General features: G+C 41.7%; 1 protein-coding gene across 2 annotated transcripts in view; it reads right to left on the bottom strand.

The window, feature by feature from the left end:
* coil (coilin p80) overlaps nucleotides 1-22,623 on the bottom strand; it is a 73,609-nt gene that overhangs the window by 33,060 nt on the left and 17,926 nt on the right. Inside the window, exons 5-6 of one of the 2 annotated variants that reach the window (XM_084328440.1) lie at nucleotides 11,156-11,240; nucleotides 7,090-7,178 (exon numbers count right to left, since the gene is read on the bottom strand). In XM_084328440.1, the coding sequence (XP_084184566.1) occupies nucleotides 7,090-7,178; nucleotides 11,156-11,240 (174 nt within the window). The remainder of the gene's footprint in view (nucleotides 1-7,089; nucleotides 7,179-11,155; nucleotides 11,241-22,623) is intronic. The other variant, XM_084328441.1, reaches the window with a different exon arrangement.

Consider the following 22,623-nt stretch of genomic DNA (forward strand, 5'->3'; position numbering starts at 1 on the left):
ACTTCTTCAGACAAACATTTCTGAGTACATTTTAATTACGACATGCATTTCTTGTGTGTATGCGTCTGTCCCCCAATATGCCCAGACAATCTCACATGGTACTTATTTCAAGCCAGTCAACTTCAAGAGGACGTAATCAGAGCAGCATAACTGTACCACATACTACTTAACACTTTGAGTGCCACTGACACGTTTTGTAGTTAGTTCATGCCGCCAGTTGAATTTTTTTTTATTAGCGATTTGAATTCATATTTCATCAATCGAGCCTCACGCTAGTGTTGCAGACTCTCTGAGCTCCATTGGGAAAATACCGCCCCCTATCGTCTCTCCCTGTGTAACTGCACCCCATTAGATTAGACTGATGAAGGGGGGGGGGTTCCTCATTTAACTTTTTCCGTCAAGCCAACTGAAGGATCCAAGTGATGGCCGAGCCGCAAAACAACGTGGAATACATATTTACAGTACCCAACGCTGAATCAATAAACGCGATCGATATTTGGAATGGCGATTAGGAATTGGAATAATCTTTTTGGAGAACATCTGATCTGAGGTAAGCAATTTATTTGACCAGTCTTGGGGTAATCGGATCTGTTTTGACCTATATATCAGCGTGTGCCCTATGTGTGTGTATGTGTGTGTGTGCGCGCGCTGATCAGGAAATGAGAATATTTTTTCAGATCGCTTATATAGCGTGCATAAGTACACATATACTATCGATAATCTAACGTTTATTTGAAAACTATTCATAAATAGGCCGAAAAATGACAGTTTTTTTGTGTATGCCAGAATATTCCAGTAAATGCCGTTTATCACGGAATCCATATATTTTCCTGAAAAACGAGGGCTTTTCAAAATGCTATAAAATGGAAATGAACCGATAAAAAAACAATCCATTTCGACAATGTTTTTATAATTTTTTTTAGCATTTTTACAGCTTTATTGGTCACGCAGGACAGAGAGGAGAGGGTGAACGGGAGGAGAGGTGGGGAGGACATGCGACAAATAACGACGGGAGCTGGGATCGAACCCGGGTCGGACGCGTAGGTGCGCAAGGCACTATGGTATGCGCCACGAGGGCGCCCCTATTTCGACAATGTTGACTGCAAACAAGTCATTGATAAACGACGGGGAGATTAGACGCATAGCCATAATTTAAGACGGAGATTATGCGTTCAGAACGCTAGCATTGAAGTGGGTGCTGGCATTCAACCACGTTTTACCATGTTAACAAGTGGCAACCAAAGTGTTAACATAACCTTTAGAGGTCAATGGATCGAGGTTTGAATGCTCCCAAGCACTGGAATACACAAACGTCATATAGAATGCCTACTTTTACTTTAGATACTTAAAATAACACGCCAACATTTTGGGGAAATTAGCTTCTCGTCTCTCTCTGGAAAAGATGATAAGATAGATACCAGTTTCCTCTCTGTGCGTTCAGTAGAAAGCTATCTGGCTGCACGTTAGCCTAGCTTAGCACAATGAATGGAAGCGGACATGGCCGGTTAGCCTAGGTATTGTCCAACTAACACCTCCCCCGAAGGCTAACCGGCCATGTCCATTCATTGTGCTAAGCTAGGCTAACATGCAGCTAGATGGCTTTCTACTGAACGCACAGAAAGGAAACTGGTATCTATCTTCTTGTCTGGAGAAGACGGTAAGCTAATTTCCCAAAATGTTGGCATGTTCCTTTAAGTACATTCAATAGCAAATACTTCTCTACTTTTACTTAAGTAGAATTTAAATAAAGGACTTTTACCAGAGTATTCATTTATCTGGGTATTTCTACTTTTACTTAAGTAAAGGAACTGTGAACTTCCACCACTGCTGACATTTTAACAACAGACAACTCAACAGAGTCCCTCGCTGATGCCTGTGGGTTAATTCTTATTATTTTACGACATCATTTCATTGGGCTTTAATTAACAACAGGGGTTCAGAGTCCTCTAGACGGCATCACTGCGTAGTTCACTTCACTCAAAAACACTCATTAACACTTAATCAAACTAGGTGGAGTTTAAAAATAATAGAATCTGCACGCTCATCCCCATTGTATTCATTAGAGCCCGACTGATACTGTACCGATACGATATATTGGCTGATATTCTTTATATATATAGTATTTTTATATTAATTATATATAGTTAGGTCCATGACTATACTATATAATTGACACAATTTTGGCTCTGTACACCACAATGGACTTTAAAAAAAAAATAAAAAATCAAGATGTGCTTTTAAGTGCAGACTTTCAGCTTTAATTCGAGGGCAATAGATCCAAATCAGGTGAACAGTGTGTAGGAATTACAACAGTTTCTACATGTGCCCCCCCCCCCCTTTTTTTATGGGACCAAAAGTAATTTGACAAACGTTTAACAATCATAAATCAAATTGTCATTTAAAAAATATTTAGTCAATGACAGCCTGAAGTCTAGAACCCATAGACATAACCGGATGCTGGGTTTCGTCCCTGGTGATGCTCTGCCAGGCCTCTACTGCAACATTCTTCAGTTCCTGCTTGTTCTTGGGGACATTTTCCCTTCAGTTTTGTCTTCAGCAAGTGTAATGCATGGTCAATTGGATTCAGGTCAGGTTACTGACTTGGCCATTGCATAACATTCCATGCCCAGACCATAACACTACCACCACCACGCTTCACTGATGAGGTGGTATGCTTTGGATCATGAGCAGTTCCTTTCCTTCTCCATACTCATTCTCTTACCATCATTCTGGTACAGGTTGATCTTCGTCTCATCTGTCCATAGAATTTTGTTGCGGAAATGTATACGCTTTTTTTCTTTTTTGGCCAACTCTAGTCTTCCTGTTTTGAGGCTCACCGATGGTTGATCTTGTGGTGAACCCTCTGTATTCACTCTGGTGAAGTCTTCTCTTGATTGTTGACTTTGACTTTGACACAGATACGCCTACCTCCTGGAGTGTTCTTGATCTGACCAACTGTTGTGAAGGGGCTTTTCTTCACCAGGGAAAGAATTCTTCTGTCATCCAACACAGTTGTTTTCCGTGGTCTTCCGGGTCTTTTGGTGTTGCCGAGCTCACCAGTGCATTCTTTCTTTTCAAGAATGTACCAACCAGTTGATTTGGCAACAGCTAATGTTTTTGCTATCTCTCCGATGAGTTTGTTTAGATTTTTCAGCCTAATGATGGCTTGCTTCACTGATAGTGACAGCTCTTTGGACCAGATACCGAGAGTCGACAGCAACAAATTCTAAATGCAAATACCACACTTGAAATTAACTCTAGACCAGGGGTGGGCAATTATTTTTCCCGGGGGGCCGAATGAGCAACTGAAAATATGTTGGGGGGCCGGGCCAAAATTCCAAACTCAATTATGCATAATATACATTTTATTTCTATATAAAAAGCAGTAAATGGCATTGTTTTGACCCCTGGTAAGAGTGTATGTTATTATTTGGCAATTAAAAGGTGAGGTTATAGCTTTCAAAAATATAATTTATTCAAATAGAATTTATTTCCAAAATGATAAACAAAATGTGAAACATTAATAACAATGGGATTTTTGAGTTTCATATACTATTGAAACAAGGATTTTCTTAGCTTTCTAAAGACATCACATCATCTTATAGCAAAAATAAACAAGACATGTCACTGAACTGTGTAAAGAAAAGTGTCCCAGTTTTGTAGCCTTTTTTACTTTACATGCCTATATTAAACATTTTATGTTTTCAGAACTGTGCAAAAAAAAGAAAAAAAAATATCAAGTGTCCCATTTCACTTGTTATATTTCCACATTTTAGTGTTCTTCAGTTCTTTTTTTTCATTCAGTGTGAGAAATCCAGTCTCTGTTGAGCTTTAACAAGTCCATCAAAGTCAGGTTGCATGTCTGAGGTGGAGATGCGAAGCACAGCTGCCAGATGTTTATCAGTGAGAGAGGATCTGTACCTGGACTTGGTAAACGGCATGACTGAGAATGTCTGTTCACATATGTAGGTGGATCCAAAGAGAACCAACATCTTCTGAGCATGTCTCCTAAGCGTATATACGGTGCGTGTGAACGTTGACATGAAAAAAAAAAAGTAAAAAATAAAAATAAAAAAAAATATTAAAAAAATATATTTTTTTTTATTTTTTTTTTATTTTTTTTTATTATCATGTAATCTTTCGCGGGCCGGTCAGAATCATCCCGCGGGCCGTACAATGCCCAGGTCTGCTCTAGACCCTTTATCTGCTCCTTATAAATGAAATAATGAGGGAATAACACACCTGGCCATGGAACAGCTGAGCATCAAATTGTCCAAAAACTTTTGTCTTCTTAACACATCCTGCGCCAAAAACGTCGTACAACGTGTTTCAAGTTCATGCTAATTCTGCCAATCCACGGCGTACAACGTTATTGAGATCATATTTAAATTTTTCGCCATATTATTCATATTTCCCTCACGGAGCCTGGTCTGATGCAGTGTGAGCCGGCACAACTCTGCAACGCTTCAATACTGGGATCTTTTTCCTCCAGTCTCATCGTCGAACGGTAAGAGGACGCCGACGTTACTTTCAGCCTGTTTGTTTATTATTATCCATGCAAACGGCTCTGATCAATATATCACCCATACTACATAAAGCATTTAACGATGATCACGGAATTATAAACGACCCCCCCCCCCCTCCCTCCGTTCATCCGCGCATGATCAGTCATAACGTTTAGGATCATGCACAGTTGAAATTTTTAATATAGCGTGGATCGGCAACAAACGGCATTTGATAATCTATATATGCGTTTATGCCTATATCTCACGTTCTAGGAATTACTGCAGAAAACGATAACATATTTATATTCTAGACGGTATTTTCGTATGAATGTAGGGCTGGGCGATAAAACGATAACGATAACTATCGCGATAAATTATTTCCTCGAAATAAACATGAAACGTGGTCGCAAAGTTTCGATATATCGATTTTCCAAGCTTGGATATGAGCACACGCACTAACAACCAATCAGTGAAGGAGATGGCCGACAGCGGAAGGAGACCCGGAGGTAGGACTCCAGTAGTCAACAAGGCTGGCTAGGCTAATTAGCTTGCACAGCGCTATTTTATAGTTTACCTGCCGAGTTGGTGTGCGTTTTGAATTCTGAGGGTAACTGTTATAGTAGTGTGGGGTATACGGTGGACGTCGTTGCAATGTATTGGGGCGGAACAGAGTATTTTATGGTCATATTTAGTACATTGTCATGGAATACTCCGCTTGGAATCGAGGCTGGCTAGGATAATTAGCTTGCACGGCGCTATTTTACAGTTTACCTGCCGAGTTGGTGTGCGTTTTGAATTCTGAGGGTAACTGTTATAGTAGTGTGGGGTATACGGTGGACGTCGTTGCAATGTATTGGGGCGGAACAGAGTATTTTAGGGTCATATTTAGTACATTGTCATGAGATACTCCGCTTGCTCTGGCTAACTGCTAACGTGCGCGGACTGATGACGACATCAACTCGACTCTCGAGACATTCGCAGCAGCAAAACAAGTCTATTAATAGCCCGTCCATCGGCGCCGGGCATAAGAAGTTAATTAAACTTGACAGACATTATATCGACGATAATTATCGATAGTTATATGAAAATAATTTTATAATTTTATCGCGATAACGTTTTTGGCCATATCGCCCAGCCCTATATGAATGTATGAATGAAAAAGTAAAACGTTCCTACATCCTGAACGATAGATAATCGATGTTGAATGGGCCATAGTAATGTCAAATACAATCTAAAAAGTTATAGCCCTGCAAAGAAGGTGAACATCTCCATAGACTTACAGTTAGGGATGGGTACCGAATTCGGTTCTTTTGAGGTACCGAACCGAAACACGTCGGTACTACCGAGTATTGATTCAAGTGAGATACCAAAAAAAAAAAAAAAAAAACTTTTTTTTAACTTTTTTCTTTTCATGTCAACGTTCACACGCACAATATATGCTTACCTAGGACTTGACTTGATTCAACAACAAAGCAGTCGGAGCAATGGCAAGCCGAAAACTGTCGAAATTGTAGTTATTTGAAGTTTGGATTTTTTTTTCACGACTGAAAGTACCGAAAAAAGGTACCGTTGGGTACCGGTATCGATTCACAGGTACCGGTACAAATGTGAAAGGTACCCATCCCTACTTACAGTGCTGGCAGAGAATGGTATAAGATGCTCAAATTGCGTGGCAGGGAATGTGTTAAAAAGGGAATGCACATATATATTGTTGTCATTCCTACACCGTTCACCCGATTTAGATGTAAATACCCTCAAAGTAAAGCTGATTAAAGAAAGTCTGCACTTAAAGCACATCTTGATTGTTTCATTTCAAATCCATTATAGTGGTGTACAGAGCCAAAATGAAAATTGTGTAAAATGTATGCATGTGTGTGTGTGTGTGTGTGTGTGTGTGTGTGTGTGTGTGTGTGTAGTTCCACACCTTACTTTTTCCATCCTAAACATTAACTGAATTATATTTGAGCTGGAACAAAAATAGTTTGCATTGCATGTTCTATATTCTAAATAGCTTAGTCTTCACTAATGATGAAGTTGTCTTGATAATAAGGTAATAGTAATTTTAGTGGTAATTTTTCGCCACATTATGTTTATTGCACCTATCGGCCAACATATACGGTGATACCGATATGTCTGTGATGGGCCAATATCAACAGATTAAATTGGCCACCCGATGTAATCAGTTGGGCTCTAGTATTCAACGTTTCAATCAAAGGATCTCCATCAAGATGTATGTATCCTGATCGTTAGATCAGAACGTTGATCACAATAAATATAGCTGGATCAAGTTTAACAGTGTGCAGATTCTATCGTTTTTATGCTGATCTTCTGTCCTGCACCTGATCACCAGAGTGGATGTGCGTGCTCCACTGGTGTTTGCCAGGCAGCTGATCACCAGAGTGGATGTGCGTGCTCCACTGGTGTTTGCCAGGCAGCTGATCACCAGAGTGGATGTGCGGGCTCCACTTCCAATAAGGTGGACTGTTGACCCTTTTTGTGAATTAAAAGTAGCAAATATATGAGCTTTGTTTTTGGGCCTCTTTAAGGGTAATCAGTAAAACAGTGTTATAATGTAGTATCTCACCAGGGAGCCACGGGACACAGCATATTCTATCGTTGACGAACCATCTGCGTTGTCGTAGACCAGGTCAAACTTACCGGGCTCCACGTAACCTGAAGGAGATACAGGATTATATTTTCAATTAATATGCATTTGTCGCAGTATATGATATTTTACATATATTATTACCTTTTTGTATCCGTCAAATAAATCCAAAAGCCATGGTAGGGTAGTGTAGTGAAAATTGTATGCATCCCCCGCCTCCCATTTTGTCACCCATCCCCCACACCTACTATGGTACCCCATCAATCCTTTGTCCCCTGATCTAATCAGTCTCCCCTGATCACCTCCATACCTAAACCATCCCCCTTCCAGGCAAATACTGCGGCATGGTCATGCTGGACCTACAAAAGGCCTTTGACACGGTCAATCACTCCATTCTGATTGACAAGCTAAAAGCAATTGGTTTTGATAGTCTATCAGTGAGCTGGATGCAATCCTACCTTGAGGGGAGGGAACAGATGGTGGAGGTAAACGGTACCCTATCCCCCCCTCTCACAGTGAGCTGTGGTGTTCCACAAGGAAGCATACTAGGACCGCTACTGTTCCTAATTTATGCGAATGACATGTCGTCAGCTTGTGACTGCAACTTGTTCCTGTTTGCGGACGACTCAGCCCTGCTGGTCTCTGACAAGAACAAGTTACAGGTTGAAAAAACCCTCAGCTCGGAACTAGGCAGAATCTGCATATGGCTCGCTGATAACAAACTATCATTACACATGGGCAAAACAGAGTCCATTCTCTTCGGTTCAAATAACAAACTCAGCAAGACCGACGGCTTCTCAGTTACAGTGGGTGACAATATTGTCACAAGGAAAGATGAAATTACCTACCTGGGTTCCATCCTAGAGGCTAATCTCTCCTGTGACAAAATGGCATCCAATGTAATAAAAAAAGTCAACCAACGAACTCGATTCTTGTACCGGATCTCCTCTCTGGTAAACAAGAATACCCTGAAGACTCTGGCAGGAGCACTCATTCAGGGGTACTACGACTATGCTTGCACCTCATGGTACCAAAGCACCTCAAAGGCGCTAAAAACAAAATTACAAACATCTCAAAACAAACTGGTCAGACTACTGCTTGACCTTACTCCTAGAACCCACCTCACCCCTGCCCACTTTGACAACCTAGGATGGCTTAGAGTAGATGACAGAGTACAGCAACTTGCAATGGGCCTGGTCTACAAGATACACTACACGACCAAGGTACCCATGTACATGGCAAAATACTTCCCAAAGGTCAGTGAATACCACGATCACAACACCAGAGGGAGCTCCACAAATCATGTTAAACCCAGATTCGGCTCAAATAAGGGACTAAACACGTTTCGCAATTATGCCACATCAATGTGGAACGCCCTACCCAAAGCTGTAAAGGAATGTGGATCACTACCCACTTTCAAAACCTCTCTCAAGAGACACCTACGGGAGACTGCAATTCAACACTGGCCCCTGTAAATATCCTAACCCAACCCCCTCCAATGTACAGTCATTTACCTAGTATGGTTTTGTCAATAGTCCAATGTACAATTTTGTTTGTTTGTACAGAGTCTCCCCCCCCCCCCCCCCCCCTCAATGTACAGTTTTGCTTGTTTATACAGTGTGCCCCCCCCCCCAACCACCTCCAATGTAAATTACCCAGTATGGTTGTCAATATCCCAGTGTACCCAACCCCCCCCCCACCCAACCTCCTCCAATGTACAGTTTCTACGTCAAATGTATATACTCCCTTTTCTTGACTCCTTCTGTATCACAAACAGTACTGTATTTGCAAATCTGGTATGTCATAAATGTATAGATGTAGCAGTACTGACTATCTGTATGTCATGTATGTCATATATGTCCTGATGAATTGAAAATGGGGGACCCTGATGTAAACAAGACGAAAGTCTTTCTCTGGTCTGCATCCCCTTAACAATTGTGTGTATTGAGCTGTACTGTATTGTACCCATTCTGCAATCTGTTAATAAAGTTTTCAATCAATCAATCAATCCCTTCTTTTGTGTCTCAAACTCCTACCCCCTTCCAGGTCAGCCCCTCCCCTTGAAGCACCTACCCCCACCCCCAATGTCTCACCCTCCTATGCAATCGCATCCTCCTTCCCACCTGGTCACATGGCCCCACCCTTCTGTCATGTATAAATGTCAAGCCATCTTCTTCACAAGTGAGGGGCGCTCAACGGCCTTCAGGCGGCACTGCACTCGGTGCCGTACACCACCGAGGCGAACAGCAGAGGTTGGAAGGAGGGAGCGCTTGGTGGAGCTCCAAGAAAGGCTTCTTGAGTCTCGGAGGCGATGCCATCTCGAAGAAACAGCAACAAGAAAAAACTATAAGCTAAATTTCCACTGTCTAAAGTGCGCCTATAGCAAGACCAGCGTTTCCGTTAGCCGGTAATTACCGGTATTTGACCGGCAAAATCTGTTGAAGTCCGACATATTTAATCTCTCCGGTCTTAATGTCCGGTGAAAATAATTCCCTGAGTCTAAGCACAATTTGATTATTTGAATTGTATTAAAATAGGCTAAAATTAAATAGCCTATGCGATGAACGAAACAATTACATTTGTTTCATCGTTGCTTCTAATAATGACAACGACGTTGTCAGCGAGAGCTTAGTGCTGGGTGTGCAAACTTTTGTGAAGCTGCAGAGCCGGAGCAGCAGCAGCACAGTGCAGTACTCCAGCAGTACTCCAATTCAGCCATTTGCAATTCAATGTTGGGTGGGGGGCGCTGCTGTGCGGTCCCCAGAAAAGAGCCAATAACAGCTGAATCTGCTGCTCTGCATGGACATACTCTCGCAAATAAGTCATTGGGAGGTGGAGAGAGAGAGAGTCGTCACGCAAACCCACGATAATGTTGCCGTCTCTCTCTGCCAAATTTCTCAGTTCTTCGCTTGATATAATTAATACAAATGTCCAATATAACGGAATTCGTTAGCTCATAAAAATGTGATTATAACAGACTGTTGTTTATTAATGTCGGGCGACTGCCCACAGACACCTATTTGATTTAAAGTCGGCAGCAGCACGAGTCTCGGGACTTATTTTATTTGGAATATAATGACTTTATACGCAAAAGTAGCCTAGTTTTAAGTAAAAATATTATAAATCTACATGCCTTGATGATGTCATTCTTTTGTTTTGTTGTCATTCTTTTGCCTATCAATTGTTTTTAAGCTCAATAAACTCTGACCGGAATTTCTCTCATTTGACACTGAGGCCGGCAACAATTTTTTCTAACGGAAACCCTGAGCAAGACACTTCCGAATGAAATTATGAGGGAAGGAAGAAGCACGGTCACAAATGGGCGTGGCCGGGCAAATGTAAGGTGCATGTAGCGAAAGCTTTCAGGTTACAATAAGTAACGAGGTAAATATCCCACTAGAGCAGAACGGGAGCAAGAACGAAATGTAACTAGAAAAAACCTGTGAGTAAATCAAGTACGCTGGAGTGAGGCGCGGACGGAAGTGGCCATTTTTAAAAATAAAATACCCGAAAGACTATTTGTATTTAGGAGCAAATTGTTTGCATGATTAAAAACTATGGTTCGAATGTCCGTTCGAAAAACCCTGACGAATGTTCGAATCCCAAAAACAGGCTTGGGGACAGCCAAGGATTGGACTTTGCGAGCTAACTGTAATACAATGTTATTTTTTACAATAATTTATATAACATCTTAAGAAATTACTAATGTGTATGGGAACTGACAAAAAAGGTAATGGTAAAGGTAATGCTTAAAATGTATTATTGCAGCGGCAAAAGGCGCAGTGAAAATGTTTGGGTGCACCTAAATTATGTGCTGGTGCACCTAAATGAAAAAGTTAGGCGCACTGGTGCAACCAATGTAAAAGGTTAGTCTGGGAGCCCTGCCCAGTACCTGATAGTACACTGATGGATTACCCCGTTACCCTAGTTCAGTCTGCTATCTGCCCCAGTACCCGATAGTACACTGATGGATTACCCTGTTACCCTAGTCCAGTCTGCTATCTGCCCCAGTACCTGATAGTACACTGATAGATTACCCCCTTACCCTGGTTCAGTCCACCTTTAGCAGCATAGGTCAGCTGCAGCTCAATCTGATTGTTGGTTGGGTCAAAACTGACAATCTTCCCCTCCTAAAACACAAAGCAAAGCAGTCTGATAAGAGTACACCCTCTTCAAGGCTTGATGACTGATAACACCGTAGTTAGTTACTAGGGATGGGCAAAACTCACATCACAAACTCACACAAATTGCTATTCAATAGTCACTGGGAACTATGCAAATACTAATCAAATAGTCCCCCCTCCCCACGTTAACATATGATTTTGTTTTTACTAGGGATGTCCGATATTGGCATTAAAATGTAATATCATAAATGATCGGTATCGGTTAACAAATTGGGTGCCACGCCCCCTTCCGGGAAGTGCATAGGCCTTGCCGCCCATTAACCCCATGTAAACGCTCACCTTGTTTGTAGAGCTGCTAAACCTATATTTTATATTATAGCTATGGATCTAATAACACCGTCGCCAGGCTTATATTCATAATAAACCATCCCACGCCAGCTCTATTTGTCTATGGAGAAGTTCCCCTTCTTTGCAGGGCTATAACTTTTTAAATTGTATCGCTAAATTGACATTACTATGGCCCATTCAACGTCAAGTATCTATTGTTCAGGGTGTAGCAACGTTATACTTTTTCATTCACATATTCATACTAAAATACGGTCTAAAGTATAAGTATGTTTTTATCGTTTTCTGCAGCATTCTCCAGAACGTGATTTATAGCCCTAAATGCATTATATTGATGATCAAATACAGTTTGATAGCGATCTGCGCGAGATAAAAAATGTCAAATGGACGTGCTTCTAGTAGTTACTACTTATCATCTGATGTTGACCGGATGGGGGGGGGGGGGTCGTTTATAATTCCGTGGCCAACGTTAGATGATTCATCTAGTGTGGGTGATATGATCATCAGAGCAGTTTATATCGAACACGTTAAAAAAAAAAACACTGAATCTCACCGTAGCTTCCTCGTAGCGTTGGGCAATGAGCGTGGAGCAGAAATATTCCTATTATGGGATGTAGAAATATGCGATCCATTTCCAGGTTGTATAATAGTATATACGTCCAAATCATGTTGTTTATCGAGTTATTGGTAACGGATTGCTATCCATTGCGTCTAGCTCGAGTCCTGGGACTATTAGCGAGTGATCGGACCGAATTGGAATGAGCACCAGCTTCCGTTTCCTGTTTCCGGTTTGGGCGATCCGGCGATCGGCCACCAGTAGGGATGGGTACCGAATATGGTTCTTTTGAGGTACCGAACCGAAAATCGATTCAAGTGAGATACCGAGAGAGAGAAAAGAAAAAAAAGAAAAAAAAACGTTTTACAACGTTCACACGCACAATATATGCTTACCTAGGACTTGACTTGATTCAACAACAAAGCAGTCGGAGCAATGGCAAGCCGAAAACTGTCGAAATTGTAGTTATTTGAAGTTTGGATTTTTTTTTCACGACTGAGGTAGGTAAATAAAATTTCTTGAGACTAAAGTACCGAAAAAAGGTACCGTTGGGTACCGGTATCGGTTCAAATGTGAAAGGTACCCATCCCTAGCCACCAGATGGCGCTCTTGAACCGTTGGAGAGTTGAGAGGGGATCAACAGTAGATCTCAAGTCTCTGGGGGAGAAATATGATTGCTGTTACGGACGGTGTCCTTATATCATTATGTATGCATGTATTATTATATTGTATGGGGATTATATATATATATGTGTTATGTATGTAGGCAGGTTGTATTGTTGTTTTTTTTGTCTCCCTCCTGTATAACCTATCCCACTCTCAGGGTCAATCACCATCCCACTCCAAACAACAGCAACAGCAGCAGAAGCAGCAGCAACAGCAGCTGAGGCTCATCAGACTAATTGACCTCCACATCCCTTCATATATCCCTGTGTATGCAATGTTAGCCAGAGCCCGGTCGGTGTATGTTGGTAACTATCTGGTGGTGTTGTGTTAGGGCTCTCATTTGATTTGTGTTTGGGCTCATTTTAAAGCTCTGTTGGGCTCGTATTTGTGAGAGAGCTAGTTAAAGCTCTGTGGGGCTCATGTTTGTTACATGAGCCAGTTACAGCTCTGTTGAGCTAACAATTGTGTGAGAGCTGGTCAAGGCTCTGGTGGTTTAGCCATTTATCATAGTACTGTACCTTGTGTGATCCTGCCTGTTGTATATTTTTCTGTTACCCATAACCTGTATTGTGTATTTGTTAATTAACTCGTCACCCAGTTTATGGTGATCTTGTTGCTAACCTTTTGTTTCACACACAGGGACATTGAGGGCAGGAAGATACCCTGGGTCTACATTCTGCATCACGTAGGCGACCTACTGTTAAAGACACCAGCTTTAGAGTGAGCACCACCACCTGTACTTTGGGGCGTCCGCGCCTGTAAAGGGGGGGGTGGGTTTTTGTTTCCTTTTAATATTTGATTTGGTGCTCACTGGTAGGTCCTCTTTGCTCTCTGTGTTGCTGATCCTTACTTGTGAAATAAATATTATTATTTTGCAATTTGTCTCTGGCGTTTTGTGTCACTGCACCCTCACCTACCCTGTCTGTGGCCTTGTGTTGCGTCTCCCTACGGGGGTACGTAACAATTGCGATCACAGATTTTTGAAATATTGATCTCAATGACGTGGTACGGCGTCTTTGGCAGAATGAGCATGGCGGGGAATGACGTGGTAAGGCGTTTTTGGCGACCAAAGTGTTAATTCCACGACAAGAGATATGTAATGTTAATTACCTGAAATGTTTCAGTTTTTTTTGGGAGGAAACCCTGCATATATCGGTATCGGAAATGAAGAGTTGGACAATATCGGTATATCGGATATTGGTAAAAAAAAAAGCCAATATCGAACATCCCTAGTTTTTACTTAATAGCAAATGTGAGATAATCAAACAAGCGAGGTAGCTGGCTGCGGTCATTGAAAACAGCTAGATATTTGGGAGTCGCAGCAGGCTAACGTTATTTCAACAAAAACATTCATTCCAAAAGTTAGTTAATGCTTGAAATGTCTGAGCTTCCACATTAATGTATGGTTTTGTTTTTACTTAATACTAGCGAACGTGAGATAATCCAACAAGCGAGCCAACTGGCTGCTATCATTGCTAAAAGCTAACACTAGCGGATGAAGCAAACATACATTTTGCCTTGTGTACGATAATTGGCTAGATGTGCGATAATTATCGCATTTGTACGATAAAGCAGCTCGCTCATTAACTCATTCGGCGCCAGCTATTAGTTAGGGCCCGCTGTAGCTAGTCCTATCTTTAAACGATAGGACTGAGTCACATTTTGTGTTTAAGCATTACATCACGCGCAGGAGTGGATTGTGAAAATTTGTCTAATTTTCACAATCCACGACTACAAGTGGTGTAATGCTTTTATACAACTGGCACATTCATCCAACCTTATTGCTATACAATAAACACATTAATTGAAGATTTATTGAAAAAACCATCCGCCAGAAAAAGTAGTTCCCAAAAAAGAAAAAAAGAGAAGTTGCCTCCATGTGGAAGCAGCTCGGAAGTGCATCCAACTGTTCTCAGTAGGACATCCAACAAACTAACACATCCAACTGTCTCTCAACTAAGACATCCAACAAACTAACACATCCAACTGTCTTTCAACTAAGACATCCAACAAACTAACACATCCAACTGTCTTTCAACTAAGACATCCAACAAACTAACACATCCAACTGTCTTTCACCTAGACATCCAACAAACTAACACATCCAACTTTTCTTTCGTTTTTAACCTACTTTCTATAGAAGCAGCTGGGAGGTGCGCTGTTTTAAGTGAGCATGGCCTATTGAATTGATTGATTGATTGATTGCTAATTTTATTACTGTCCGCCTTGTTTCCAACTGGTTAAGTTTAGGCCCTCTTTCGAAGTTGGTTAAGGTTAGAGTTTGGAACCAGGGCTGGTGGTCTATCGCCCTGCTCTAAAGACAAACTCTAACCTTAACCAACTTCAAAAGAGGGCCTAAACTTAACCAGTTGGAAACCAGGCGGACAGTAATAAAATTAGCAAGCAATCAATCAATCAATTCAATAGGCCATGCTCACTTAAAACAGCGCACCTCCCAGCTGCTTCTATTGAAAGTAGGTAAAAAAATGAATTTTTATTTTGTTCCACAATGACTCATGACCCATCAATTACATCATCCAACATTGTTTAACACTATGGCGTACGAGAATGAGTATATACGTGTTTCGAAAAAGAGCGTTGTGGACCAGAGCCACGAGTATATACGTGACGAGTTGTTATTGTTTTATTCCATATTTATAACGCTTCTTAGGTACCCGATCCACTACCAGCATCTTTTCACATATTTGATTTTTGAAACATGCAGTACCGGCCAGACCCGCTTAGGGGCGCCATCGCTCCACTGCAGTATCATTATGCGATTTAAAAAAAAATATGCAAGTACAGTTCTGTGGGCGGATCATAGATCCTTGATCCCAGACGAACATCCTCCATCTTGGATCAGCTTGCCGAGCGTTTTTTTTCAGCGTGGAATAATGGGATTTATGATTAGCCAATGTGCATATCGATCTACCAGAATCCGATGACTGGTGAGGAAATGCTGCCATCGATCACATGGCCTGACGGTAGGATAATATTACCCCAAATTACAGCTGGATTGGACATTGTTTTATAACGTAACGTGATCGGTCAATGAAAATGCTATATTGAACGCACACTGTATTGCTAAACAATAATAGTAATCGGCGTTCCCCGCCGCACCCATTTCATCCATAGATGCTCTGTAATAGTCCGGATGCTACGCAGTTTGTTTTATTTCATTCGTATATATACAGCAGAAATGGCGTTCGATATAACGGCGCCAGCGTTTAGCCTATTTTGCAGCCTCCTGCAGAAAAGCCTAGACTAAAAGCATGATATACCTTATATTCACGACGCTATAAAATGACAACCAACCGATGGATTTTTATTTTCTTTAAGCCATTATGAAGGCACGGTTTATGCACTCAAGTGACAATGAGAATGGACAGATAGCAATACTATAAATGATATATAAAGCTCTTAGAAAGTACATCGGTTTGTTTACAATACGCTGTCCTCTGAGGCCTAAATCACCAAGCCCCGCCGGTCGCCATGGTGTTAAAGAACTAAGACATTCGCCGTGACAGAATAGTTTTCCATTTAGTTGTTATGACGCTATCAACATATCCATTCAGTCCACCCTCACTTAAAACAGCGCACCTCCCAGCTGCTTCTATAGAAAGAAAAGAAAAATTAAAAAGAAAATTGCAATTAATCAATCAATCAATCAATTCGTGCGATTTTTATTTTGTTCCACAATGACTCATGACCCATCAATTACATCATCCAACATTGTTTAAAGAACTAAGACATTCGCCGTGACAGAATCGGTTTTTATTTAGTCGTTATGACGCTATCAACATATCCATTTGTAACGATTATTGTCCGCCATCTTGTTTTTTTCTACAAAGTCGCACGGCGGAGTGATAGTAATTCGGTTGTGGGCGGGTCCTGGGACCAAGAGCGTGGGATTATGAAAAATAAATACGTGTAAATTGACTGTTTCAGCCAATCAGAATCGAGAAATTTGCATGCCGTTGTATAAAGAGCTATAACTATATTATAGTTAGCTATGGATACAATATTATGGCCCATTTGACATCACCTATCCATCGTTCAATATGTGAAAAAGAATAAATGTTTCCATCCATACGTTCCCATGTTATACCGTGGTGAATATAAGTATGTTTTAGAGCGGTCTAGGGTAATTCATGAAATGCTGAGTTATAGCCCTATACGTAAATTCCACTATAGACGTTGCCATTTCTTGCCTGTATACGCTATTATCCCAAAATCAAATCTATATCATAGGTATTATGTTCCATCATGAATGCATGAATGATAAAAATGCTTATCAGCCTGATCTGTATAAAAGCATTGCAGGATCAAGCTAAAATTTACGTCAGATCGTTCTTACCTGTGATCGGGAGTATTCCAAAAATGTTATTCCAATTGTTTGATCGCCATCTGGTACATCCAATGTCCATTTGGCCCACGGCATAATCGACCACAACATATGGATCGGGGATATTTGACACGCTTCAATGGAACCGGCAGAACGGCTACCCTCGCCCAACAAGGAAACATGAAACCGGAGACGTTTGGCCATTACAAGGTTCCAAAGGGTGCTCGATACCGCCATCAAGCGGGATGCGGCCGGTATTGCAGTTTGGCGACCTCAGACTCATTCCCTATGGCAACACAGAGGTCCATGGATGAATAATGAATACAATATCGAATAAAGGAATAAACTACCAAAACCCGAGAAATCTCGGGTCTTGGCACCCAACGCATGGCGAGTTAACCCGGGATATCTTGGGTCTGGCGCCGAATGTGTTAAAGGCACAGAAACAGCCCGTTGAGAATAGGATTGAAACAGATGGGTATAGAGGCTGTTAGAATGCATAATCTGAGTGTTGTTTTTTTCCCAGCAAAATACATCAAAGACAGGTCTAGGGGGCCTGTTGAAAAGGACTAAATGTCCCCTTTAACACTTTCAGTGCCAACGACGAGATTTCTCATTAGTTCATGCCAACCGTTGAGTGCCAGCTGACGAGAGATCTCGTTTTTAATAGTTATTTTTTTATTATCGATTTCCATTCATTTTTCATCAATCTAGCCTCACGTTACCAGTGGGGATCTGTCTGAGCTCGAACAGAGAAAATACCGCCCCCTATCGTCTCTCCGGATGGTACTGCACCCCATTGGATTGGATTGAATGAAACGTATGGAGAGAAAAAAAAGTCCTGCTTCCACATTTTACTTGTCAGACAAGTAACCGGAGACGATCCAAGTCATTGCCCACCACCAGAACAGCAGAGAATATGCGTTTCCAGTACCCAGCGTTGGATCAATAAACACAATCGATATTTGGAATAGAGATCAGGAATTGGAATAATCTTTTTGGAGAACATCTGATCTGATGTAAGGAATCTATTTTGCCAGTCTTGGGATAATCAGAGCTATTTTCACCTATATATCAGCGTGTGCCATATGTGTGTATGTGTGTGTGTGTGTGCGATCAGGAAAAAAGATAATCGATATAGCGTTTATTTAAAAACAATTCATAAATAGGCCGAAAAATGACAATGTGTTTTGTGTATTCCAGTAAAGGGCGTTTATCACAGAATCTAAATTTTTTTTCTGAAAATTTCAAAAAACAAGCGTTTTTCAAAATGGTATAAAACGGAAATGAACAGATTTAAAAAAAAATCCCGTTTCAACAATGTTGACCGCAAACAAGTCATTGATAAGCGACGGTCATATTAGACACAGCCATAATTTAAGATATAGTTTATGCGTTCGCAAATATGAGAGCTCTGTCATTGAATATAGCGGTGGCACGCAACAGGGTTCCTCAGGGCTCTACGCTAACCTTTTTCCCAAGGAGCACATGTGCTCCTAAATGAAAAGATTTAGGAGCACCCAAAAATATTTAGGAGCACAGTGAAAATATTTCAAGTAAGTTTATTTTTTTAAATAAATGTATATTTGTACTGTGCGTGCATGTGCAAACGAGAACGGGACACACATCTGTGCAATAACACATACCACCAAAGTCACTGGCCCACTGTGTGCGTGTGTGTGTATCTGCGTGTGCAAACGGGAATGGGACACAGACATTTGAACTATTAAGTGATTAATGCCTACTGTGGCAAAGTTGTAGCCAACAACTAGGCCTAATAAGAAAGGCAGTGACATTGAACAAAAAGGAGACACTGGCATTACCACCAGGGCCATCAGTAGAGGGGACTGTAAGGTGCCCTTTCGGTATACTACCTTTGCTAAAACTGTGTTCTCTGTTAAAAGTGGTAACTACTGGAATAGCCTACCAGTTGTGATTAGAGAGTGCCCCACATACTCCATGTTCAAGACCCATCTTAAACGGCATCTTAAAGCAAACCAGAACTGTGATCATTTTTAATCTGATTTAGTTTATGTAACTTGTTTCTTGTTTTTATTGTCGTTTTTATCATTGATTGTCACCATGCTTTTACCCTAAGCAGGCTATTTATTTATTGAAATAGTTTTGCTGTCTCCTGGTGTAAATTAGCCCTTGCTACAACCCTGCATGTTTACATTTTGTACTTTGTACTTGATGTTCATTAACATGTGCTGTCCCTATCAAATAAACTATCAAATCAAACTACTGCTACAAAAGTAACAGTCACTTAACTTTAGCTTTTGCCCCTTTTATGCATACAATGCCTATGTTTTGGCTAGTGTTGCTCTTCTAGAAAAATAATCCTTTCAGGGTTGCCTATTGAAATACTGTACACCTCCAGTACAGAAACATTGTTTATGAGTTTGCGTGTCAGGTAGACCATTGATTGACAGTTGATTCTGCCAATTACTTCACACCGCTTGCACTCCAGCCGTCCGGCGCTGCAGCTGGACCCTATTGCCCACCCCTGCTGTTGATAACGCTAGCCAAGTTAGCTGTACACACATACACAGTGGGCCAGTGACTTTGGTGTAGGGGTGTAACAATGCATCGCAATGCATCGATCCTAAGGGGAAAATTCGACTGCATCGATTTGAAAATGTTAGAATCGATTATCGCAATTTTAATGTGTACACAGTGTTATTCTCATGTCCGTTACCAGGCAAACATCGGGGTGGAGGATGCAATCATCTACATGCTCCACAGACAGAGCGTACACGCACCTGGAGAAGCCGCGCAGCTCAGTGAGGATTATGTTCTTTGATTTCTCCAGCGCCTTCAACACCATCCAGCCGTCACTGCTAGCGGAGAAGCTCTCCGCGATGCAGCTGGAGCACGGCTTGGTGGCCTGGATCAAGGACTATCTCACTGAGAGGCCACAGTACGTCAGACTAAAGGACAGTCAGTCTGACGTACTGGTGAGCAACACCGGCGCCCCCCAAGGAACTGTGCTGTCACCCTTCCTCTTCACCCTCTACACCTCAGACTTCTGCCGCAACTCAAGCGGGTGTCACCTGCAGAAGTTCTCAGACGACTCCTCCATCGTAAGCTACATCACCGACGATGATGAGGAGGAGTACAGAGCCCTGGTGGAGAGCTTCGTGGGGTGGAGCGACAGCAACCACCTCCAACTCAACACCAGTAAGACCAAGGAGCTGGTGGTGGACTTCCGGAGGGGCAAGAAGAGGCCCCCCCCGATTCCCATCTCCATCCGAGGGGTGGATGTGGAGATGGTGGACTCAAACAAGTTCCTTGGGGTACACCTGAACAATAAACTGGACTGGTCGGATAACACAGAGGCCCTCTACAGGAAGGGACAGAGCAGGCTGTTCTTCCTGAGGAGACTCAGGTCCTTCAATGTGTGCAACAGACTGCTGCAGTCTTTTTACCAGTCTGTTGTGGCCAGCATCCTCTTCTATGCTGTGGCATGCTGGGGAGGCTACATCAACTCAAGGGACACCAACAAGCTCAACAAGCTGGTGAGGAAGGCTAGCTCCGTGGTGGGAGTCGAGCTACCTAGACTTGAGGTGATGGCAGAGAGGGGGATGATAAGGAAGCTGGCTGCCATCATGGAGAACCCCTACCACCCCCTCTACGACGAGCTAGTCAAGATGAGAAGCTCGTTCAGCCACAGACTCATTCCCCCACGACACTCAACTAACCGCCTCGGACAGTCCTTCATACCAGCGGCCATCAGGCTCCACAACAGTGGGCAGCGACTAGCAGCCTCCAGGCTCCACAACAGGGGGCAGCGACAGCGACTGCTACCAGACATTGACCTGGGACTTATAGGAACCCAAGGAGGACAACCTACACTACCATAGGCTTACTGCACCTTATGTGGACACTGTGATACTGTGATACTGTGAATAATGTATATTTCAGTGGATACCGTGATACTGTGAATAATGTATACTCAGTAGATAGTAAATTATAACACTACCTCATGCATACTGCACCTTATGTGACACTGTGAATAATGTGAATATTTCTTCAGCTAGTCAGATAGTAAATTATATTGACCATATTGACCAAATTGTTTACACTGCCTGTGTTGTTTTTACTACCTGTACACTGTGTTGTTTACTACCTGTATCCCCCCCCCACTCCCCCCCCCCCCCCCCATGCTGCTATGATGCCTGAATTTCCCCAAGGGGATCAATAAAGGAATATCTTATCTTATCTTATAGCCAACACAACGACATATGCTACTGCATCAACGTTATGATTAACAAAGCAAGGCATTCGTTTTGTTGCATTAACGTTATATTACTATCGATAAATCTAGGTGTTCTCAAATCTATTGCTAAGACTATAATAAGTTACATTAACTTAATAGTAACTTCGGTCTCGGAAAACGCTCGCATATCGCAATGGCGGATTTTCAGGAAGTAAGAGAAAAAATGAGAGCTTCCGATTGGTCATTTCCTTCTTTTTTTTTTAACCAGTCACATCACTCTACTGTGATTGGACCGTTGGCTAGAGTGCAATGTGGGACTTGTAGTTTTTGAACAATTTTCAGCGGAGAAAAAAGCACGATTGAGGCTGTAATCTTCACTCGCACACCGTGCAAGTAGGGATGGGAATCGAAAACCGGTTCCCGTTGGGAGCCGGTTCCTAATTATCCGATTCCTGGAATCGCATGCCTCCGTGACTATCGATTCCCTTATCGCTGCCAGGTTTTTCCTACAGTTGTGCATAACGTTAGCGCCACGCATGTAGCCATGGCAGACTATTTGCGAGCTAACGCTAGCTAATCAAGCTCACAGAGAGAGATAAACAGCTGACAGCAGGTAGTACAGGTACAAATACAATAAAAAAGGGGATGGGGGCTGTTGTGTAAACCTTGTACTCTTTAGTTCACATATAATAAGAGACGGAGAGCGTGCGATGATCACGCTGACTGTTGTTTACTAGTCGGTAAGCCAGGAAGTGTGTGTGTGTGTGTGTGTGTGTGTGTCTCTGAAAGACCAGAGACAGAAGAGAAATCAGAGGAATAACGACCTGTTGAATGCAACTACGGTTCAATAGATTAAATTAGTTTAAGATATTGAACTGTAGTTACATTCAACAGGTCGTTATTCAATAGATTCAATTAGTTTAAGAATAAAAAAAAAAAAAAACATTTTAAGAGAATCTCAAATACATTATTTTATTTAAGTGTAGGCTATAGGTAATTTTTTTATATTTTACAGTTTTTGTATTTTTCTGACATGGGGGCTCAACAATAAATGACAATCAGATATGTCAAGTTGCATGTTGTTATTCTAACCAGCTTAGTTCTGTTGCATTTCCAATTTATTTATGTAAATTATAAATTGATCAGGAATCGATAAAGAATCGGATCCATAAGCAGAATCGATAATGGAATCGTATCGATAAAATCTTATCAATTCCCATCCCTACGTGCGAGTAATTGATTTTTCCGCTTCGCACAC

The sequence above is a fragment of the Notolepis coatsorum genome (assembly GCF_963971535.1).
Source record: "Notolepis coatsorum genome assembly, chromosome: 14".
Taxonomy (NCBI): Eukaryota; Metazoa; Chordata; class Actinopteri; order Aulopiformes; family Paralepididae; genus Notolepis; species Notolepis coatsorum.